The following is a 24,209-nucleotide window of genomic DNA, read 5'->3' on the forward strand; positions in this document are numbered from 1 at the left end:
TTCGAACCGAATGGTCAAACCGTTGGTTGTCAGATTGTTATTAACAACATTTATTAATAATAATAAATAATTATAATCCTTTATTAAATAATCATTAATGATAGTTTTAATAATATTATTTAGTTATTTTTAATATAACAACAATTATTAAATTTATGAATATGATTTATTAACAATATTTATTAAATTAATAATTACCAAAATTAAATTAAATTAACAATATTTATCAATAATACCAATAATTATAATATTTTATTAAATAATCAATAACAATACTTTTAATGACATTTTTAATCTGGTCAAGTTGGTTTCTTTTACCCTTAATTGAAACAATTAAGGGTAAAAGAGTCTTTTTGTCTAATCGAAAAAAATGCATTCTTAAAACTTCTTCAAGGGTACTTTTAGTAGGGTTTGAACTTTTAAGGATATTTTAAGAAATTGTTTAATAATAAATCCAAAATTTTAATACTAAAAAGTAATGGGTAAAATACAAAAACCTCCCCTGAAGTTTTTGACAATCATAAAAACCTCCCTTATAGTTTAACTTTAACAAATACTTCCCCTGAACTTTTGAAAAAATCATCAGAAAACCTCCATTTCGTCACTAGTCCAGACAAAAAACATATAAAGTTACAAAATTACCCCTGGTTAATTGTTGGGACATCATTGAAAATATATTAAAATTCTAAAACTGCTCTCAGTCAATTAACATCACTCTTGCGATTTTATTAGCCTTTTCTCAGAGCAAAACAATAGAGTTTAAACCCTAGCAACACTAAACACTTGCATGGCATCATCATTCAAAATATTCCATTCACCTAAGAGTATTTCCCATTTTCTGGAAACCGCTTTTCACCGGCCACTGTTCTTTACCGGCAACTATTCTTCCTTGTCTGCAATATCTAGTTCCCCCCTCAAGCAATTTCTCACTAGAGCTTTTTTTTTTCTCGTTTCTCTTGCTATGAGGATTGCATTTCACTAATAGAAAACGGAGACCCTGTTACCCAGAGTCTTCGGCATTTTTGGAAAGCAGAGTCTCTGGCTTTTCACCAATACTGCATGGAAAAATAACCAAGGCTCTCAAGGACAAGAAATCAATTCCTCTTATGTGTTGTAATTTGTTAACGTTTTCTTTTGAAGGTATTACTAACACCATTGTTGGCTTGTAAGTTGAGTAATCAGTAGCCAATCGATAAGAAATTGGGGACCAAACAAAGTTATGCTTCATCAAATCCAAAAAATCAGAAATAATAAAGCACAAATTCATTGAAGCCCACAAAAACCAAATCAGAGATTAAATGACATTTCGTATGAACTGAAATGAGAAAAAAAGATGCATTCAGAAGTGTCCATAAATACATAAAACCCAAAAGAAAAACAAGGGGAAAAGTTGAACAGTGTAACAATTATTTTTATTTTTGATATGCAATCAAACCCAAGAATTCATCATTTGGCATTTCTGCTATAAAACTAGTATCGTAAATCCAAGATGTGATTAAAAGATTAGGCGGCCTTTAAGTTGATTAACACACTTCTCTACCAACCTTTCGGTGAAGAACAATCACTTGCAACAGTTCACTTTCTAGTCTATAGCTAAAGTTCAAATTTTATCTGTGTTTTCCTGTGCATAAACCATAGACATTGTCTCACTTCTTCACCAGACAATCTTCGGTGGTAAAATGTTGTTTCCCTTGATTGGAGTAAGTTTCAGGGCTGAAAGAGTCAACGGTGATTGCTACCTTTTGTTGAGTTGATGGAGTTTTAAGAACGAGAGATTGAAAGAGGAGAAAATGATAAATATTCTTCAAGGTTCCTCTATTCTTGGGTCGATGGAGTTCAAGAATATAAGAAAAATAGATCGACAAGAGGGTAGAATGGGTATTTAAAAAAAACTGATGTATTGGTCTAACGTTTTTCGTTGGATTAGTGACAGAAGGGAGGTTTCTATTGATTTTTTCAAAAGTTCAGGGTGGTATTTATTATAATTAAACTACATGGAAGGTTTTTATGATTGTCAGAAACTCCACGAGAGGTTTTTGTATTTTACCCAAAAGTAAATATCATATTATATAAGCATATAAATATTAATTATTAAATAATCATATCGGATTGGATCAAGGAAGATCTGGATTCGGGTTATGACAAACGGATGTACAAATCCGACCTAAATGGATCGGACTAAAGCCGGATTCGTTTGCAGCCTTTACCATGCGACTATGCGAGAATGTACATACATACATCATCTACTGTTCATTACTTCATCATACAGAGCACTGAGTACAGAGCGGCAGAGCGCTCCTTCGGCGATGGTCGGGTTCTGTTAACAGTTCACTCGTCTTCCAATACGAGATGACTTGCAGGCGCCTTTTTACCGGACTCCGAGCTTCTAAATCAATTTCATGGAAACAAGTAATCTCTCTCTCTCTCTCCCCCTCCGTTTCTGTCATTTCTAGAATTTGAATGACTTCGATTACAGACAGGTAGTCTTCAGAAAACCCTTGCATCTACGTTCGAAATCTCGGGGACGGCACTCCATTCGGGGGCATTGTCGACGGTGAAGTTGTTTCCGGCTAAGGCAGGGGAAGGAAGATTCTTTGTTCGTGAGCGGACGAGAATTCCGGCGTCCATAGATTTTGTGACAGAAACGACACTCTGTACGACGCTGTGCAGAGAAGGAACTAGGGTTCGAACTGTCGAGCATTTACTTTCGGCTCTGGAGGCCGTCGGAGTTGATAACTGCCGGATTGAGATAGTCGGGGCTGATGAGGTGGAGTTTCTGAATCGTTTCATTACCAAAACAATCTTTAACTGGGAGGTCGCTTGTAAAAAAATAATTATGTTTTACAAACGCAATAATTTATGCCGGGTTAGTGTTTTTTTAATCTTTTTTGCAAATGGCAATATAATTTTTTAATGCGAGCAAATGAAGAAATTATACAATCGTCTAAGCCCCAGTTTCGGGAAAGGGCCAAGAACCTTTAGAGAACCTAGGATTCTTCTACCGGAGGAGTGACTGCCCTTAATGCAAAAAAACTCTACAAAACCCTTCTTTAGCAAGAACATCCGTTGGGGGCTGGATGGTTATGTGATCCATCTAAACTAGATATCCATCCTGCATTCCGGAACTATAACCTCTATGATGCAATACTGAAAGGACAATGGGCTATATGCACCTGCCTTCTTCCAACCAATAATTGTCTGTGACTCTCCCTCCAAATTGATGCCGTTTAATTGCTTTTTCCACAGTTTAGATGTGAAGCAATTAAGTGTGATTAGCTATATCAGTACTTTCATCTTCCAAGCCTTATCCCAACTATATGGGGTTGGCTACATAAATCCTGTTTCACCATTCTGTTCTATTGGGACTTAAAATCATTTCTTATTCTTTTACCCATGTGCATTTTGGTCTACTTCTATCCCTTCTAGCCCCTTCAACTTGCAACAAATCACTTCTTCTTACGGGTTCTGTTGATGATCTTTCTCTCATTTTATCACTTCTTAGAGCTACTCTAAAGTTCCTACAAATGATCTAATTTTTTATCATATCCTTTCTAGTTCTTCCATTTATCTATCTCAACATGCACATCTCTGCCACACTCATTTTTTGGATTTTTTTCTTGACTGCCCAACACTCTGCTTCATATAACATTTATAACCGTTTCATAGAAATTTTCGTTTAACTTAAGTGATAATTCACCTATCACATAAAACTTTGGATTCACCCCTTCATTTTGCTCATCTTGCTCTTGTTCTATGGATGACATCCTCCTCAATCTTTCCCTAGTTATGAATTATTGAACCAAGATACCGGGGAGGGTCATAGGTCACTATGAGTTATCTCTTGTCTCCCATCCTAAGTGTACCCCAATTTTTACCCCTGTTATTATTATTATTGTTATTATTATTATAATTATTATTAAATTTGCATGTCATATATTATAGTTTAGTCCTACTTATTTTTAAACCTCTTGTTTCTAAGGCATTTGTCCGTAAGCTTAATTTTGCACTTAATACTTTACTAGTTTCTTCAATTAAAACAATATCATCAGTAAACAACATGCACCATGGGACCTCCTCTTGAATATGGCTAGTCAATTCATCTATTATCAATGCAAATAAAGGGCTAAATACTGAACCTTGGTGAAGACCCATTGTAACTGTAAAATCTAACGTCTCTTTCAAAGGTGTTCTAACATTGGTTGTTGTACCCTTGTACATATCCTTAATTAGGTCTATATACCTATTTGGAACCCCTTTGTTTTCCAAGACCCTCATACATAAACTTAATTAGGTCTACATATCAGTACTTTCTCTCCTCTAATTCTAAACCATGTACTATAGTGCATATACTGGAACCAACCTTCTCCAAACCCATAAAACTGCTGTGCTTTTTCACTTGGAAGTTGGAATTCTACAGTTTCTGTAGTTGTTTCTTTGTTTTAAGCTTTTGATTGGTTCAATCATTTCACATGACCTGATTTAATTATATGATGCTTGACTGACTCCCATGTCTAATGTTTATAGGTCTATATGTGTGGACTGTAACAGGTATTCCATTGTTAAACTGTGGTCTGAATTTTTATGTAGTTTCTTTGTGAGATATTCATGTCTGTACTATCTGTTTATATATATGATACTTTTTCAGAATAGAGGGAGACAGGAACAGTGTTTTTTTGACTTCTTATAGTAACAAAAAATAGGTGGTTTTGGTCAAGGGGAATTGAAAAATTAAAAAAAGAATAATATTTTCTAGCACCATTTTCTTTCACATGATAAAAGACTCTCTACATCTGAAGTTTCATTACAGATGCCCTTGTCCAATTGAGAAGTATGGCCTTTCCAAACAAGTCAATATTTTAGCCAGTGAAAAAGGCATTTGAAATTAAATATGATCACCACTTATCGTTTAAAGTTTGGTGGCAGTAGAAAACATGCATATATACACCCAAAAGAAAAATAAAAGAAAATTGTGACAGTTAGGGCCTTAGGGTTTTGTAAAAGCATGATTGGAGAACACATTGCTTAGAAAGGCTTTTATTTTGATCAGTAATAATAAGCATTTTATTAAGATTAATCAAGATGAACTATCAAAGAGTACAGCATAAAGTTTCCCACAAAGAGGCGAGAGATGCTGCCTCAAAAAAAAAAAGCATAATTACAATTGAGCCCAAAATAATTGATCCCTATGTGCCTCTTGCTTAGCTAGAAGGTCTGCCTCAGAGAAAGGCATTTTTTCTCCGTCATTCTTCTTAGTGGCAGGATGGAACCATGGGACTAATCCTATATGTTGAATGTTGATATATTCTTATCGTCTTCTGCTCTTTTATTTATTTATTTTTGCCTTCTCCTCTCTCTCTCTCTCACACACACACACACGCGCACACAAACATACACATCATAAGTTTGCCTTCTCTATCTTCTTCTTTAAGAGGTGAAAATTCTAAACAAGGAAAACTAACACTCCCAGATATGAAGATGGACAGGGATACAACTCTCCATTTACTAAAATTCTGGAAACAGATACAGGAATGAGTATCCTGTTTAATATGCTTAAATCATGTATTTATATTATAGCTTTTTAAAGCTAAATGTCATTTCTGAAGACTTATGTCTTGTCAAATTTGATAAATTTCTAACATATTCATATTTTTAGCATAGTTTATTAAAACATACCATTTTATATATTTATGTGTTAATGCAACATTGCAGCAAAAAAAGTTGTCAATGCAACAGAGTACGTTTAGAAGTACCCTTGCAATATCTCTGTTATTGTATCCAATTAAGTATCATATCTGACACTGGTACACTAGTGCTCATAATTTAATGATAATATGGCTCTAAACAGAATGTAATGGTGAAACAAGATTCATGTAGCTGACCCCATATAGTTGGGGTAAGGTTTAGATGATGATGATGATCTACATTGGTACACTAGGCATGTACAAGTATCTGGGTATCATAGGGGGAAACAGTTGCTGTTCAAAGTCTAGAGTCCCTTAGGAAAAAAGAAGTTAGCTAATTTATGTCATACCAATGAAATCAGGGAACAGAAGTAAACATAAATTTCATTCTGACAGTAGGAACTTTACTGCATAAACTAAGGAAATTGAATTATGGTTCAACCTTGCATATGAAGAATAAGATGGTTAACTGATGTACAGGTTCCTATACTAGATGGATCATCAAGAAAATGGGTTGAGGCAATAGAACAAGTTGGTTTGTCTGTGGCGAAAGATCATGATGGTAACAGCACGTATAAAATGGCACCTTATCTTCTTGAACCAATTCATGTGACGAAAAGCGATTCATTTCTAGTTGCTTTCCCTTCTCCCAAGGTTTATATCACTTATGGAATAAATTTCCCACAGGTACAGTGCTTTGCCACATGAGCAGAATGAACTAGTTAGACAACATCTATAATATTTAAATTTGGAATTGATTCTTTTTGTATCTGTATTATTTTATGGCATTATTCTATATCAAGTTTTTAGTTACAAGGAATATCATTCTTACTTTTTCATCCATCTTCTTGTCCATTTTCCTTTATCCTTTTTTGGTGAAAACGAAAATTTGTGCTTATTTTTGTAATCTTTCAGCTATATGATATTGAATGAATCAATTCTGAAGAGAAAAAAAAAACAAAAGAAAAATATGATAAAACAATTAAGAATCATTATCTACCAAGTTTCAATGGGTGCCTTTTAAGCTTTGGGGAACTTGTTTGGTTGCTCTGAGCAGATGATTACATGTAAAAATAGATAGCAGAATAATGCGTAGATGGAAAACTTACCTAATGAATATTATATCTGTTGTTTGATAATATTCATTTAGCACAAGTTCTGTTTTGTGGTCATCTCTTTGGAATAGGCATCTGCTGTCTTATGTTATGTTATGGAATGAGAGGAATGGAACTTTTTAACCATATATGTACCCATTATTTATTTAACACTCTTGATCAAACTTGAGGGGGCAGTTTAGGTCCATAGATTAAGGGCCTGTTTGGAAAGTCATTTTGGAAGATCTTTTGGGCTTTTCAAAGACCGTTAGACCCAAAAATGGTCTTTTTCCGTTTAGTAATGAAAGACAGGAAGCCGAAAAGACCAGTGTCCCATAAAGTTCGTGGAAACCTGAAACAGCCAAAAATCAGAAAGCTTCAAATGAAGCTTCCCGTCTTTCCATGCCTAAAATCTTTTGTTTAACTACCCGATAGACCATGATAGACTGGGATACTTGCCAAACGGTCTTGATCTTTAAAGACAAGACCCAAAAAGCTCAGTATGTCTTTAGGCCATCTTAACTGTTGGAAGGTCTTCCTAAAAGGACTTGCCAATGCTACCTAATTTATCAGGAAGCTGAGTCTGATGCGAGGGATATCCATGAAATTTTCTTCTATTAAAGATTAGTAGGGAAGCTGGTTTTTTTATATCTTGTTAGATTTGATATTGCCCATGCGATATGGTTAGCCGGTATATGCATAACCCTAGGACCACTCATCTAGAAGCTTTTCACAAGATTTTGATGTACCTAAAATCTTCACCTGAGAGAGGTATTTTGTTTGTTAACCATGAGCATCTTTGTATTGAACTGCACACCTAATGCTGATTGGGTTGGATCAATAATTATTAGATAGAAGGTCTACTTCAATCTGTTGTTCATTTGCAAGTGGTAATTTGGTCACATGGTGTAATAAGAAGCATTCTGCGGTGGCAAGATCTAGTGCAGAGGTGCCTCTCCTTTGGGCAGGCTGTATTGTAATTTCATTCTGGTTATCATGAATAAATTATCAATCATTTACCAAAAAAGAAAAAAGATCTAGTGCAGAGGTTGAATTTAAATCTATAGCACATGGGGTCTGTTAAAGCTTATGGCTTAAGACACTTCTTGTAGAGATGGGCTTTCCTACTGATTATCCTGTGAGCTTGCACTGTTATAATAGGGCAACCATTAATATAGCTCATGACCTAATACGGCATGAATGTACCAAGCACATTGGAGTCGATTGACATTTTATTCAAGAGAAGCTTCTTACTGGACAGATCTGTACTCCCTACATCATTACTCAATTAAAGATTGCATATGTTCTTACTAAAGGAGTTGTTATGGTTTGCCTATGTGAGATTATTAACAAGTTGTGCATGATATATATCTTTGCCCCAACATGAGGGTTGGTGTTGAGAGTGTTGAGATATTTGTAAGGGCAGAATGGGTATTACATGTACATCTCAATAAATTCTGTCATTTGCCTATATTTCAGGGGTAGAAGTGTCTTTTACTCCATACTTGATCTAATAAAATAAGTGAGTGGGTGGTCAGAAAGAGATAAACCAAAACCCATGATTCCATCTTCTCTTTTTCCTTCACCTTCTCTCTTAAACCCTAACTACACCATAAATCAATATACCAAAACATCAAGAAATATTTCTTCAGTCCTGTCAACAAAGAAGATTCGCTATTCGCATAATGCGTACCTCTCATGATGTCATCTGTAGTGATTGGTGAAGACTTTGAACTCTCTTTCCAAAATCCTATACTCCACCTTAACCAAGATAAGCTTTATTAATGCTTCATAGGTTTACTCTTTGCTAGAGAAGATTGTATCTTACCTCTCCTTCCAAAGAATTTATTCTGATGGTTTCAGGGAAATTGGAGTCATCTCATGGATTAGGTTTGTTTTTGTATCTCTCTGGTGCTGTGTCGGTAATTGCAGTGGTTGTATTTATTTCATAACAATTAAGGTTATCTCGCTCACTCTCTTTGCTGACGTACTTTGTGCACTACTTATCTTTAGCTCTCTTTTGCAAGTTTAATGCAGATGTTCTCAATAAGATTTCTCATACTATAAAGTATAAAGCTAAAGTAACACTGAAAATATTCCTGCTATTGTCAGTAACTGCAATGGTTGTATTCCACCTCTTCTAATTTGTTTGTATATAAATGGCAAGAAAAGCATAGCCTTCATTGTAGAAGGGGCAAAAACATAGCTAAATATTTCATCCTGAAAATTTTCCATCCATTTGCATTGAAAGGCTAAAGAAACATATTTTTATTGCAGTAATCTTGTTGTGAAGGTATCCAGCTGGTAATGTAATTCTTTATTCCCAAAAATAAATAAATAAAATCAGATTTTTGCCATGAATTGTGTACATATATTAGGTAATTGTTTCTACAGCTATTATGCTAATTGAGTTGTGCATGTGGGTTAACATTTTGTTTTTGACCAACTACTATTTGCCACAGAAAATAATACCTGGTAGTTTCGTTTTTTGCAGGTACCTGTTATCAGTTCTCAGTGGTTGTCTTTGGCTTCCATGGACAAATCTTTCTATGCAGAGCAAATAGCTTCTTCAAGAACCTTTTGCATTTATGAAGAGGTTGATTTCTAACTTTACAATCAGTCTGATGTTATTGTTAGATTATATTTAATACTCTAACTGTAAGACATCCCAATATTTTTGATTCATCACGGTTTATGCCAAAACTTATGGCAGAGTGATGCTTCTCTGCTAACTTTTATGCTTTTTATGTAGAATATCACAACTTATGAACTTAGAGCTTTTTATTTATTCTCACACACATTTTTGATCTTGTTCTAATACTTAGATAATGGTAGAAAATGATAATAATCTGTGGTTTGAATGAAAATATGCTTTACATTTCTCAAAAAAAAAACCTGTGGTTTGTGTTGTGGCAACACCCACAAGGTCATGCCACGTAAACATGGAATATCAGACATAACAAGCCTTGAACTCAAGAAACATGGAAAGAACTATTCTATGCATATGCTTACATGTATCATGTATGCAAGTGTGCATAAACATGTGCTTATGCACTCTGTGATTTTACCAAATTTAAGAATATAACAAATGTGGATGATTGTAATTAAATTGTGAATAAAGGTAGATAACTCAACGTGTTCAATCATGTCTCTGACATGCCTTGACATGGGTGTCATGCCAAGTTGCCAACAAGTGTCCAACTTATATGGTAAGGTAGAATCTTAGTTAGAAAAGGTATTTTAATAATTCGCTTATTATGTTATTGGGAGGTATAATTGCAATTGGCATTTTTTTTCTCAAGTATAAATGTTAAGGAGAGTAGGCTACAATATTTTTCTTTTCTATGCTATATTTTTTTCTTTTACTTCATTTCTTTCAAGTATACTAATAAATCTATTTTCAGGAGCATCACACGTATCACAGATAATAATAATAATTATAATGATAGTTGGTTGCTGTGTGCAAAATGTAGAAAGAATGGAGAGTAGAGAAAATATGATAGGAATAAGTGGTGATAGATTAATCGAACTCTCACCAGTGTACTGATATTTATATGCTTCTAATGGTCAAGTTAATGGCTGTTCTGCCCCTAATAAGTTTGGGGACAAAACTCAAAAATGTAACTTAAAAGGAAGGTACATAAATTGAACTGAAATCTATGATTCTTGTTAGTTTCATGAAATCTTCTCTTTCAAACAGCTCCTTAATTTATACAAAACACGCACTATCACAAGCAAAATAAAATTAAACTGAATTGAAGTTGCATGCAAATAAATAAGAAACAAAAAATACACCATATAATTCTGGTTTTAGTTTCATTCGTTTTATTAACTTACACTAAATCTAGGTCCAACTCAAACATCTAAAGTAATTTCCCGTATTTGTGTTTTGTATCTGTCCTTTTAAGCATACGTTTTGGTTAAACCTGAGGTATTAAGATAAATTGCTCACAGGTGGAGAGATTATTAGTGGCTGGACTAATACAAGGTGGATCAGCAGAAAATGCCATTGTTTGTAGGTAAGGGGCACTTTTATTTTATTTTTTTCCATGGATGTCTTAATTGAAACTTGAAAGTATTGAAATGCTACATGATCCATGCTGATCAAAAGAACCTTGCTCTTCAGTCCAGGCATGCACCTTTTGAAAATATGTGTTTTTTTTGTTTTTTTTTATGCTTAGCAGCTAGGTTGGGGGCTCTATCCTTGGACCCTTGACCAAGTCCCTCGAGGTTACCAAAGCTCTAAAAACCCCATATTTGCTAATGTTGTTCATTCGTTCATCCTAATAAAAGAGTTTTTTAACAGACACTTATAAAATTTTTTTTATAGGGATTAAGAATTTTAGACCCTAATATGCACTTGTTTGGGCTTGCCTCGAGGGGCTTGGTACAAAGATGGCTCGTAGTTAACGTTAGTGATTTAAAAGGCACGCCTAGGTGCATAGGCGAGGCACATTTTGGGGTATGCGCCTCGCCCAGGTCCTAGGCGCACACTTGGTGTGCCTAGGCGTGCGCCTGATGCACCTTGCGCCTCAGCCCAGGCATGTGCCTTTTTAAAATTTTGTGCTTTTTGCTTTTTTTTTTTGGAGTCTAACGACTGGGCCAGGGGCTCCGCCCCCAGGCACCGAAGCTCCGAGAACCCCCTATTTGCTAATGTTGTTCATTCATTCATTGCAATAAAATACCTTCTTAAAAGGTAATAAAAGTTATACAATCATTATTTTTTTATGCAAGAAATAAGAATTTCAGACCCTAACATAGACTTGTTGGGGCTTACCTCGAGGGGCGTGGTACAAAGGCGACTCATAGAATCAAGAATGCAATATGTTTTACATCACATTAGCTACTTGAAGCAAATTAAGGAAAAAAAAGAGATTGTGGGTTTTACATGCTTCAAAATGCTTTATATGTTTGCTTTTATTTTTAAATTTTCATTTGAATACGTTTTACATGTTACGTTTATGTATTTTAATTTTAGATAATAGATTTTTTAAAACATTTATTTTAAAATTTAAGTTTATATTTTTTATCAACATTATGTTTAATATTTTTTGCATTTTTAAATTTTTTTTGGCTTTTTTTTTGAATTTTCTGATCTTTTTTAGCTTTTTTTGGTACTTTTGCACCTTTCTTAAAAAGGCGCACGCCTCACCTTGCGCTTTTAAAACACTGGTTAACATGACATTAGCTACTTGGAGTAATGAAATTAGGAAAAAAATAAAGAGATTATGAGTTTACATGCTTGAATATGTTTAATATGTTATGCTTGATCTTTATTTTTAACTTTTCATTTTAAATGTTTTACATGTTATGTTTAATTTGAGATAATAGGTTTTTTAAAACATTTATTTTAAAACTTAAGTTTATATTTTAATTAATATTGTTTTTAATATTTTTCTTTTTTTTTTTAAATTTTTACCATTTTTTTGCAGTTTTGCACATTGCTTCTAGAAGGCATGCACCTCACATTCCATGCGTTTTTTTCTTTGTGCCTTGTGTTTAAAACACTATGTAGGCAGGGTGGTAAGGCAACAGGGGATGGTCTCCTTGAAAAGGCAGAGGATGACCGGGGGAAGGTGGATCATGATTCTCCCCCTTTTATAGAGAGGCTACTAAAGCTATAACGAGAAGCGTACAAATAAGGACTTTTCTCGTTAGGAAGGTGGATCACGATTCTTTGGTATTTAACGGGTAAGCTTTACTGGGGTTTCGCTACGTGTTCAATGAGGATTTTCTAGGATAAGGATTCCCTTTTCCCTTAAGATTCTCATGTGGTACATCTTGCCTATGGCCCTTTTCAAGCTTGCCCGCGGTCACGTGTTAGGAATAGGGTTCTTAGGATAGTGATGTGTTTGGGTGACATGGTTGGCTATGATGAGGCAAGTCGTTGCCGCCTATCCATTTGTCGAGGCTTCAAATGGTTGTTAATGATGCACATAGGGCATTGCAGGTTTGTGGGATCGGGTTTGTCATATTTGAGTAATTCTCAGTCATCCCAAAGGTCTGCGGTCGTGTTTAATTGCCGAGTTCATCAACTAGTACAATGCTCATCATAGATGTTTTGGTGGTTCTTTTTGTGTCATTGCAGCTCTCATTGCAAGACTAACTCTCCGTGTATTCATGATTCATGATCTTGATCACAATCTTTGCAATGCTAATCTACATGTACTTACACACAGAGCTACATGATCCGTTGCATGTGAATTTGTCTAATCAGTGTTGCATGGACTTGGACATGGGAATCCAGATCTAATGCATGTCTAAGAGTCAAACTTGGTAAGCCCCAAAAGAAAAAAAGGATTTGCAAACATGTCTCATACAAATACTATTAAATATTTTGAAATTGAGGCAATTCTCAAATGCTTTGAGGCGTTGACAGGGCAGAAAATTAATCTGAATAAGAGTGTTATCTGTTATGGTCAAGGTTGGAGATATCTCTCAATCATATTATCATAATAAGAAAATTGTTCTAGCAATGGGTTGTCTTGTAGGAGAATTTCCATTTACTTATTTGGGGCTACCAATTGGGGTAAAAGCATTTGTGCATTCTACTTGGTAGCCAAATTTAAATAGAATTGATCAGAGATTGGCTGGGTGGAAAGGGAAATATTTATCGTTGGGGGGGGGATAACTTTGATCTTGAGTGTTTTATCAAATCTTCTGGTGTATTACTATCTTTGGTCAAAGTTCTAAATTCAGTAGAAAAATCTTGAGATTTTTTTTTCCTTGCTTGGGAAACCATGGGAGAGGAGAGGAAGTTCAAGCTGGTGGGGAAATGGAGACTGGAGTTGATCATTGAAGCCAAATCTTTCCTGTTCGAGCAGGGAAGGACAAAGGGGAAGGTTCACTTGAAAATCAGAGAAGGGAGCAGGGCGATGATTCTTCTACCAGAGGAGGCATGTGAGAGTAAGAGGTTCAAAACTGTGCTAAAGAGGTATGGAAACGGGTGGTTTATAATGGTTATCGAACTGTTTTGTAATAACAAAAGGCAAGTGTTGTGTATTCTGGAAGGCCAGAAGCGGAGAGGGTGGGCTTCCTTCGCTTTTAATCTTCAGGCTTTTCTTCTGGAGGTCGAAGGGAGAGTGGAAGAAGTCCCTGGCTTGAAGGGTTGTAATCCTTTTGTCCTTTGTAATTAGGTGCCCTACTTTAAGCATTACCCTGAAGTTTTGGTGTCTAGCTCGACTGTCCTCTGATGAATGGCTTTGGAAGAAGGGAGTGGGAGCTGGGAGAAGAGGATGGTCCTAGTGGCAGATAGGGTGATAGAAGATTGGGCAAAGGTTTTAGAAGTAGTTGTAGAGAGGTTGGGCTTAGATGAAGATGTAGTGTTGTTGCCTTTTGCTGAAAAGAAAGCTTTATTAGATACTGGCGATAAGAAACTGAATTTCAGTACATTCCTTGTAGAGGGAAGTTTGATTCAGGTCCAGAACTGGGCTCTAGCTTGCAACGAAGTTGAATCTAGAGTCGGCAGCTTCTTGATCAAACTTCTCGGTCTTCCTTTCAACCTTTGGAATGATCAAATACTAAGTAAAATTGTTAAGAGTGTTGGGTGGAGTTCTGTTGGAGGTTAACTTAAGAAACTTGAGAGCTGTGGAACTTAAGGTTGTTGGGATCAAGCCGGAGTACTTGCCGCGCGCCTTCAAAGTTCTCTCAGAAGATGCCTGGTACAAGGTCTGGTTAGCTTCAGAAGATGAAGCCTCGCTGTGGGGAAGACGAACATAGGTTGAAGGAGCTGACGAGTCTGCAGGTTGGTGTACACGTGGCCTTCAGGGGCTGGCGGGAAAGCCTGGTGCGTGTGGGCGAACTACAGAGGAAGGGGAACAGTTGCAGGGGTGCCCCAAGTCTCGAAGCTGTCCTATTAAGGCTTCTAATTCAATTTTTTTTGAAGTTGGATTGTTTAAAGAGGGTAGCCCGTCCTACGCTAACGTGGCTAAAAGGGGTAAGGTTCGGGTGTGCTCAAAGTCATTGTCTGAACCGACTTTAAGGAAGGCTGGGCCGGATGGGTCAGTGGGTGAGCCTTCATGTGGGGTGGGGCAGGCATCGGGTGGTTTTTTTAAAAGCCCACGTCACACCTTAAGTCATCACGTGGGGCGGGGCAGGCATGGGGCGATGATAGATGGCAACATTCATCTATCATCGTCTAGGTCTTGCCCTCTCGACTGTGGAGGGGCTCAGATGCCGAGCAAGGCAGAAGGATGCCGTCCTCTGTGCTGGGTCCGATGGCCGGCCGGCGACGCGCAAAAACACAACGTTCCTGATTGCCCGAACCCGCGCTATTTGACAGTTAGAACAAAAGAGAAGGAAGAGGCTGACCAAGGTTGGATAAGCTACGGCTCAGATTCTGACTATGATGAAAGATCAAAAGCCTGTGGGAGTTTAGGCAGTGCGGCAGACGAGGGATTCTTTCAGCCTGGATTGTTTGTTCATAGGGGATTCGGTGGGGGAGGGAAAGGAGGAGGGGGAGAAGCGGGTGAATGATCTTAACCCAAATTTGGCTGAGCCCTTCCTTAGTTCTAGCACTTTGCAAGAGGCCGAAAAGGAGGTAGCTCGGGTCTTCTCAGAGCTGAACAAGGGTACCTCATAGAGAGGTACATACTTGGGTACAGAAAGGGGTCTTTGTGTTGATACAACGACAAGGATTTTCTTCCCCCAACTCGGGGAGACAGAGTGCTCTAATTTCTCAAAAAAGGAAGTGACTGCCACTCCTTCGCCTATGCTCTCTCCTCACATCTCTGCCCCAGGTAAATCCCTCAACTCTGTCAATTCAGTTTTGGCTACTAATGAGCGCTCTGTGTCCCTTGTTCCAGATTCTCTTCCCAACCAAGAGTTGGAAGCCCTTGGTCTGAAAGCCACAATGCGTCTACAAGGGGGGAAGTGGGTGAGAAAACTTGCAGAGAGACAAAAATATGGGAAATCATAGAGAGCCTTTTGGGTGAAGTGGAGAGGGAGGAAATGCAGAGAGGGAGCATGGAGGGGACAGAAAGGGCTGTTGTTGGAGGTAATATGAGAAGGAACGAGAAATTGCCTAGGAGTGAGGAGAGTGCAAATTTAGAAAAAGGGGAAACTAGTGGGGAAGAGTCAGTTGCAGAGTTTGTGAAAAAGGTGCAAGCTGAAGAACCCGAATGATCTAAAAGCCTACATGCAAAAAAAAAGAGGACAGCGAGATGAAGAATAGAAAGTTGAGTGAAGTGGAGAGATTAAAAAGAGATATTGAGGGGGACAAGAAGTTTGAAGTGAAAGGGGATAGAAGAAAAGGGTCTAAATAAATCTTGGAGGAGTTAGGGTTAAGGCCAAGAGTTTTCAATGAGAATTCTAAGTTGGAATGCGAGGGGGTTGGGCAGCATTAGGAAGAGAGCGACAATTAAAGAGGTAATTAAGAAGTTTAATCCGGATGTGGTAATGCTTCAGGAGTCCAAAAGAATGGATTTTGATTGTAGATGGGCAAGGAGTGTGTGGAGTTCTAGGGGTATAAAGTGGGTGGCTGCTCCCTCGTGGGGTTCCTCAGGAGGGATTGTGACCCTGTGGAAAGATTTACTCATAGGTGTGGAGGAGCTAATTGGAGATCATTCTGTCTCCCTAAAGTTCAGACAGGTGGACAATGGGTACTAACAAATGTGTATGGCCCCAATGACTATAGGCAGAGGGAGAAATTATGGGAAGAATTGAATGACATTAGAGGCCATCTGGGATGGACCTTGGTGTGTGGGAGGGGATTTTAATGTAGTCAGATTTACAGAGGAAACCAACAACCCCAGACAGGGAGTGACAACAAGTATGAGGAAGTTCAACCAAGTTGTGGACTCTTTTGAACTTAAAGAACTTTCTTTCCTAAATAATAACTTCATTTGGTCCAACCTTCAATCAAGGCCAATTTGCTCTAAGTTGGACAGATTTTTGTTCTCAACAGATTGGGAGGAACATTGGAGCAATATTACTTCTAGGGCTCTCCCAAGACTTACTTCAGACCACTGGCGTATAGTGTTGGTGTCAAGGAGGAAATAAGAGGAGTTGGGCCTACTCCTTTCAGGTTTGAAAACATGTGGTTGACTCATTCGGGTTTCATTGAGAAGATTAGAGAGTGGTGGGAGCAAGCTAATCCAGTAGTTGATTGGGAGGGAATGAGGTTCCACAAGAAACTCCAATACTTAAAATCACAATTAAAGGAGTGGAATAGGCTGGAGTTTGGAAGATTAGAAGAGAGAAAACAAGTTCTGGTGGAGCAAATCGAGGATTTGGACCTGAAGGAAGAGAGAGGTTCCTTTGGAGAGGAAGAAAGGAAGTTGAGATGGGTTTTGAGGAGGCAGATGGAGGACATCTTGGTTAAGGAGGAAATCAGTTGGAGGCAAAAATTCAGGTGTAAGTGGCTAAAGGAGGGAGACAGAAACACAAGGTTTTTCCATTCAGTGGCAAATGGGAGGAGAAAGAAGAATTTCATCTCTAATTTGGAAGTTGATGGAGCAGTGTTGTCCCACCCGACAGAAATTGCAGAGGCTCTAGTAAACCACTTCAAATATATTTTTAGAAGGCCTATGAATGGGAGAGTGTGGTTGGAGGGATTGGATTGGCCGACTCTAAGTGCAGAGAAGAGAGAGTGGTTAGAAAAAAGTTTTGATATGGAGGAGGTAAAGGAAGTAGTATTCTCAATGGATAGGACAAAAGCTCCGGGTCCAGATGGGTTCAAAATGGCCTTTTATCAGGACTGTTGGGATATTTTGGAGAATGATCTTAGATCAGTTTTTGAGGAGTTCCACAGGAGGGGTGTAATAAATCGGGGCTTGAACTCAACTTTCATTGCTTTGGTCCCAAAGAAGAAAGATGCATCACAACCAAAGGATTTTAGACCTATCAGTCTGGTGACTAGCTTGTACAAAATCATTGCAAAGGTGCTGTCTCTTAGGATAAAGAAGGTGCTGTCTCTTAGGATAAAGAAGGTGCTTCCCTCTATTATTGCACCCAACCAAGGTGCTTTTGTGGAGGGAAGACAGATCACCGATCAGATTCTCCTTGTCTTGATGGAGGTGTTGAGGAGTTTTGGTTTTGGAGATAGGTGGTGTAAGTGTATTTGGGGCTATGTTCGGACTTGTCATTATTCTATCCTGGTGAACGGGACTATGGTTGACTTCTTTCCTGCGTTGAGAGGTCTAAGACAAGGAGATCCTCTTTCCCCTTTTCTTTTCACCCTGATTGTTGATGTGCTTGGGAGATTGGTCCATAGAGCAAACTCGAGGAATTTGATAAGAGGGTGGAGAGTAGATCTGCTCATGGGCCGGGCTCGGGCCGGGCTTTTACTCTTTATTAACAGAAAAATGTTAGGCCCGAACCCGAGCCCGGCCCGACCAACGGGCCTACAACTTGGGCCTGAGCCCGGCTCTGATAAAAAGCCCGAAGCCCGAGCCCGAGCCTGAAGCCCGACCTAATAAAAGAAATTTGAATTTTTCCCTATTCAAATGAACATTATCTATTTTAATTCAGATGTTTTTTCCCCTATTTAAATGAACAATGGGCCTACAAGTGAATCAACAACCTTCTTAAATAAAAAAAATTATTCAAATGGACATCACATAGGGTTTTTACTTAGGTTTAACTATAGGTCGGGCCGGGCTATTTTGGTAAAGCCCGAGCCTGGTTTGAATTTTATGCGGGCCGGGCTTTTTGGCCCGAGGTTAAGCCCGCGGGCCAAAAAGCCTGTTCAAGCCCGTCCGGGGGCCGGGCCGGGCCCGTCGGGCCACCCGGCCCATGAACAGGTCTAGTGGAGAGTAGGAAGGGAGGAGGTTCCCTTAACACTTCTACAGTTTGCAGATGATACTATCATATTCTGTGAAGGAGGGAACTTCAATTGGATATGGAATCTAAAGTTGATAATACAAATCTTTGAGCAGATATCAAACCTCAAGGTGAACTTTGATAAGAGTTGTGTAGCGGGAGTGAATGTGAATGAAAGGGACCTAAGGGAATTTGCAGGTGGGTTGTGCAATTTCGGACTGGCCCCTGACATACTTGGGCCTCCCTTTAGGAGATAATCCTATAAGTGTTAGCTTTTGGGCTCCGGTAGTGGAGAGGTTTGAGAAGAGGCTGGTGGCCTGGAAGAGAAATTATCTTTCTTTAGGTGGGAGAGTCACTCTCATTAGGTCTACCCTAGCTAACCTACCTGTCTACTATTTGTCAGTGTTTAAGATCCCCTCAAAGGTTTCCAATCTTTTGGAAAAATTAATAAGGAACTTTCTGTGGGAGCTTGGAGAGGAGAAGAGAGATCATAGGGTGAGTTGGGAGGTGGTCACTAGGTGTAAAAAACTAGGAGGTCTTGGGATTGGTAATTTCAAGAAAAGGAATATGGCTCTACTGGGGAAATGGTTGTGGAGGTTTTCATTGGAAAGGGATAAATTGTGGACTAAGATTGTGGCTAGCATTCATGGGCTGGAAGACAATGGGTGTAAAAAACTAGGTCTTGGGATTGGTAATTTCAAGAAAAGGAATATGGCTCTACTGGGGAAATGGTTGTGGAGGTTTTCATTGGAAAGGGATAAATTGTGGACTAAGATTGTGGCTAGCATTCATGGGCTGGAAGACAATGGTTGGGATCCTGGAATCTTGCAAAGGAAGACACCCGATTTTGCTAGCCTCCCTTGAGATTGTCTTCCTAAACCCTGCTAAGGAAGACACCCGATTTTGCTAGCCTCCCTTGAGATTGTCTTCCTAAACCCTGCTAAGGAAGACACCCGATTTTGGATCCCTTCTAGCTCTGGTACCTTTTCTTGTGCTTCATTCTTTGAAACCTTAACTCAGCCTCCTATCCCCTTTGGGTTGTCCTTTCCGGTTAAGGAAATTTGGAGCAGGCCTATTCCTCCTTGGGTTGGTTTTTTTTTTGTTGGGAAATTTTCTTGGAAAGAATCAACACTTTAGACTTACTTCAGAGAAAGAGACCCAATTATTGTCTATTTCCTAATAGATGTGCTCTTTGTAAAGCTGATGGGGAATCTGACTACCACCTCATGGTCTCTTTTAAGGCTGCTAAAACTTTTTGGGAGTGGGTTTTTTCCCGTTTTGGGTGTTTTTGGTATCTTTCAGAGACTGTCCAAGGTTTGTTTTCTCCTTCTTTTATCAGTTGGCCTAGGAAGCAAGGGAAGACTATGTGGAGGTGTATTAGGGCAGTGGTACGCTGGGCTTTGTGGGAAGAAAGAAACTCATGCATTTTTTTCGACATGGAAAGAATATTGAAAGAATTGTTAGATCGAATCCTTTTAAGGGCTGTCCACTGGCTAAAATCTTTGGAGTTGTTTTCAAATTTTCCTATGGATGACTTGCTAAGAAACTGGAAAGAGATTGCTTCCAATGCTAGATACAAGAGGACTCTTTGTCCGTTTTGGTCTCCTCCCCCCTCGGTCTTTATAAAGCTGAATTTTGATAGCACCAGCGTAAGGAATCCAGGGCCCTCTGGGATTGGAGGAGTCTTCAGGAATGAGGAAGGGATTGTTATTGCTTTATTCTCTGGCCCTATTGGAGAAGGTGACTCTCTTAGGGCTGAGATCCTTGCAACGCTTGAAGGAATTCAAAGAGCAAAGGAATTAAATATCAGCCGTTTGATCCTGGAAGGTGATTCGAAGGTGGTGGTTAGTTGGTTGAAGACAGAGGACAGTGGTTTGTGGAACTTTAACAATAAAAAAAAAACAGTTCTTATGGCTGGGTAGGGACATTGAGATTCAGTACAGCTTGGTGAAGAGGAGTGCCAACTCATTTGCGGATGGGTTGGCCAAGTAAGGAGTGAATAGGGAGTCTGTTTTTTGGGCTAGTTTTTAAGCTTTTATCTTTGCACTCCCTTTGTTTTCTGTTTTTGGGGAGCTAAGATATTTTATCTTCCCTCTTGTATCCATATTCCCTCTTTTCTTTTAATTTAATGAAGCTGGTGTTATTGATAAAAAAAAAATCTTTTGAGAAGTTGCAAAGAGATTTTTTATGGAGTGTTAAAGGGAAGGAAAAAACAACATTTGCTGAAATGGGAGTATGTATCAGAGATAAAAAAGTTGGTGGTTTGGGAATTAGAAGGGTGAAGATCTTCAATAAGGCGTTGTTGGGAAAATGGTGGTGGAGATTTGGGTCTAAGAGAGAGTCTCTCTCGAGGAAAGTGATAGCATGTATGGTGTGGTGGATTTTGGGTGGGATACAAGGGAGGTGAAAACATCTTATGGGGTTTGTGTATAGAAAGGCATTATGAACTTTCTTGCAGCAATTTTCAGTTATGTTTCTTTTAAGGATAAATTACAAAATTACCACTCTGTACTTTGGGCGTAGTGAAACTTGCCCCCCAAACTTTCATTCGCGACAAACACCCCCTGAACTTTCAAATTCCAACACCTTTTCCTTGCTCTGTTAATGGGATTGACGGAGGACATAAATTTGTTGTTCATCTTCTTTTACACTTGGAACACTGTAAACCCGGAATAAAGGCAGCTGCAGCTGGAGGAGGGAGGTTCTCTATTCTCTCTTCTCTCTTCCCTTCTTTTCCCTCTTTCCATTTCCCACTTCTAGCAATCACCATTCATCTTCAACCTTTCAAACCCTGTACTAGAGAGTAACAACCACTCCCACCTTCCTCTCCCCCCTCTCTTTGTTAGTAGAAATGATGGCAAGGTAAAATTACTAAATCGCCCATGTTCATACCAACCTCAACTTGATAAAATGTATTGAGTGGTGCACCGCTGCATGTCATAAATAGCAAAAGAGTGGCTCGACAATGAATGTTGCAGGAAGAAAAGATGAAGAGTGATTTGATGAAATCTATTAGGACATCAAGCAAGGATTCAATTGATCAACTAAAGAAGCCTCCCATACGAAGGTATTATTCTAGAAGGCTGCCACGCCAGCAGGAAGCTTAACCAATTGGTGCAAGTTGACATGCTTCCTAGTTGTAATCTTTTGTAATATGTTCCTGTAACATGTAATCTGTTACCAATTGTGAATGATATAAGAAGCAACGGGAAGAGAAGAATAAAATGAATTCCTGTTCTCTCTCTCTCTTTGTTCTTAGGAGGTTTACCACCCTCGAAGCTGGTGACTGTTGGGCAGGTCCCAACAACTTGGTATCAGAGCCACTTGAAGTAAAGCCACCATGCTGAGCACTCGATCAGAGTCGGTAGATGATCAAGTCAATTGTATGGAGATGGAGATCTAGTTATACAAGGTTGCCAGTGACCTGTAATAGATTAAAGTGGCCTTGGTGGCGGTGGTGGTGCAATTGGAGAAGGGGGCATTCAGTAGCAATTGTGGCAGAAACTGGGAAGGGGGAAGTCAGGGCGACAATTGGAGGGGTTGTGGCATGATTAGGTGCTTAGCCGAGTTAGATTTTCCCACCTACTCCAAAGACGATATGATTTCCTTGATCTTTAAAGGCGAAAGGTATTTCGACTTCCATGAATCATCTAGCTAACAAAGTGTACCCATAACCTCTTTCCATTTGGAGGGTAAGGCTATTCTATGGTTTTAGTGGTTCTACAGGAGCAGACCTTAGGTCTCATGGATTGATTTTATAGAGGCCCTTTGTGTGCAGTTTTGGCCTATTGGGTTTGATGACTATGATCAATCTTTGTCCAAATTAAAACAAACTGGGTCTACTAATAGAATTTGAGAGGTTAGCCACCCAAGTCCAAGATTGGTCAGAAAAAGCCCTTCTTGGATGATTCATAGGGGGTCTCAAGGAAGAAATACGGGTGGAGGTCAAGGCTCATAAACCACCAACAGTGTTTAGTTGCAGTTGGTTTGGCCAAACTTCAAGAAAAAAAGTTGAATTGGCTTATGCACCTAGGGCCCTGGGTAGACAATTAGGTTCACCACTCGGCCCACTTTTGAAAACCTCCCAAAGAGTGGAATCTGTGTAGGTTAATCCTCCTACAACAACCCAAACCATTACCCTAGTGCTTAGGCAAACAATTAGACCCACCACTTGGCCCACTTTTATAAACCCCCTACAGGGTGGAACCCCTACAGGTTAAGCCTCCTACAACAACCCAAGCCATTGTCCCATTGGTGGTTGAAGGGCTTGACCTCTACCTGTATTTCTTCCTTGAACCCCCTTTTAAACATCCTAGAAGGGCTTTTTTTTTTTTCCTTTTTTTCCTAGCTAGTCTTGGACTCTAGTGGCTAACTTCTCAAATTCTATTTGATAGTCTCTAACAAGCCAAGTCTTGTTTTAATTTAGACAAAGATTCATCATAATCATCAAACCTAGTAGGCCCAAACCACACGTAGAGGGCCTCTATAAAATCACCCCATGAGACCTAAGGTCGGCTCCTGCGAAACCAGAAGATAGCCTTACCCTCTAGAGAGAGAGAGAGACTCTTTTAGTGCTTTTGTGACAAATTCATTGTAATTGGGGCACTCAATTTGTTTTACTATAGATCAACAAATGCACGAAATTGGTTAATATTAAATAACCTTTTTTTGATAAATAATATTAAATAACCTTATTGGATCACTGGAATTATAAACTGAACAGCTTTTGATAAACTCTTATTTACTTGTTGTGCTGTTATGTTTCATGATTAGCTGTAGTATATGCAAGGTTCAAAATATCGATACAGCCGATATGCCAGTAGGGGCGTATTGTACAGAGGGTTGGTTTAAGGCCCGTCTATCCCCTGAACCATGGTCTGACCCGAAACACCCACTGTAGGGGCGTATCAGGAAGCCCCTAATATGATATTTGAGCATTGAGTATATGGGCTTCATGATAGGAAGCCATGGTCTCCAAATAAAAGACAAATATGGAAGGATTACGTAGCTCAACCTCGTTATATCATTCCATCACTCTACCACCATCCAGTTCATGGTTTTTTGTTTTGTTTTCTCCTGTTTTTCATTTAATCTGGTGGTCAATGTTGTGTTCCCTACATGGTTAAGGTTTCCAATATCTACCATTTGCCTAGTCCAGAGGTATAACTATATGGAATGTGGTATTTTGCTTATATTATTTCATTATTTGATATAAAATATTGTTTAGAGATTTTGGAATTGGTTGTTGACCAGTTATATTTTTAGTTGGGAGTTGAAGGATTGATCTTTGACCAATTAGCTCCTTCTTGTTGGTTATTTTATCTTCATCCATTTATCTTTTATCATGCAGTGCCAGTAAAGGCTGGTTAAATCCACCATTGCGTTTTGATGATGAACCTTGTCGCCACAAGGTTTTAGATCTTGTTGGGGACCTTTCTCTTTTTGCACAGGCTGGTAGTCAAGGGGTTCCCGTTGCACATATAGTTGCTTACAAGGTATCTATCTTTCCTCTTTAATTGTGTTCATAAAAATATTTTTCTATTACTCCTTTTCTGTTCACTCACGAACAGAATTAGCATTCATCAAAATAAAGCAAATGACTAGCCCGTACCAAATATCAGCACAATTCAACTCAACTTAATCCCAAGTTCCCAACTATTTGGGGCTGGATGCA

At 38.6% G+C, this 24,209-nt stretch overlaps 1 protein-coding gene across 6 annotated transcripts in view; it reads left to right on the plus strand.

Annotated features, from left to right (window-relative positions):
- Nucleotides 1-2,246: 2,246 nt before the first annotated feature.
- Nucleotides 2,247-24,209, plus strand: part of LPXC1 (UDP-3-O-acyl N-acetylglycosamine deacetylase family protein) — a 30,541-nt gene continuing 8,578 nt past the window's right edge. For 3 of the 6 annotated variants that reach the window (XM_010274071.3, XM_010274152.3, XM_010274204.3), the window contains exons 1-6: nt 2,247-2,409; nt 2,477-2,767; nt 6,162-6,368; nt 9,270-9,371; nt 10,730-10,794; nt 23,886-24,030. In XM_010274071.3, the coding sequence (XP_010272373.1) occupies nt 2,350-2,409; nt 2,477-2,767; nt 6,162-6,368; nt 9,270-9,371; nt 10,730-10,794; nt 23,886-24,030 (870 nt within the window). In that variant the 5' untranslated portion in view covers nt 2,247-2,349. The remainder of the gene's footprint in view (nt 2,410-2,476; nt 2,768-6,161; nt 6,369-9,269; nt 9,372-10,729; nt 10,795-23,885; nt 24,031-24,209) is intronic. The other 3 variants (XM_010274270.3, XM_088901223.1, XM_010274013.3) reach the window with 2 other exon arrangements.

The sequence above is a fragment of the Nelumbo nucifera genome, chromosome 3 (assembly GCF_055504915.1).
Source record: "Nelumbo nucifera cultivar China Antique chromosome 3, China Antique-T2T, whole genome shotgun sequence".
Taxonomy (NCBI): domain Eukaryota; kingdom Viridiplantae; phylum Streptophyta; class Magnoliopsida; order Proteales; family Nelumbonaceae; genus Nelumbo; species Nelumbo nucifera.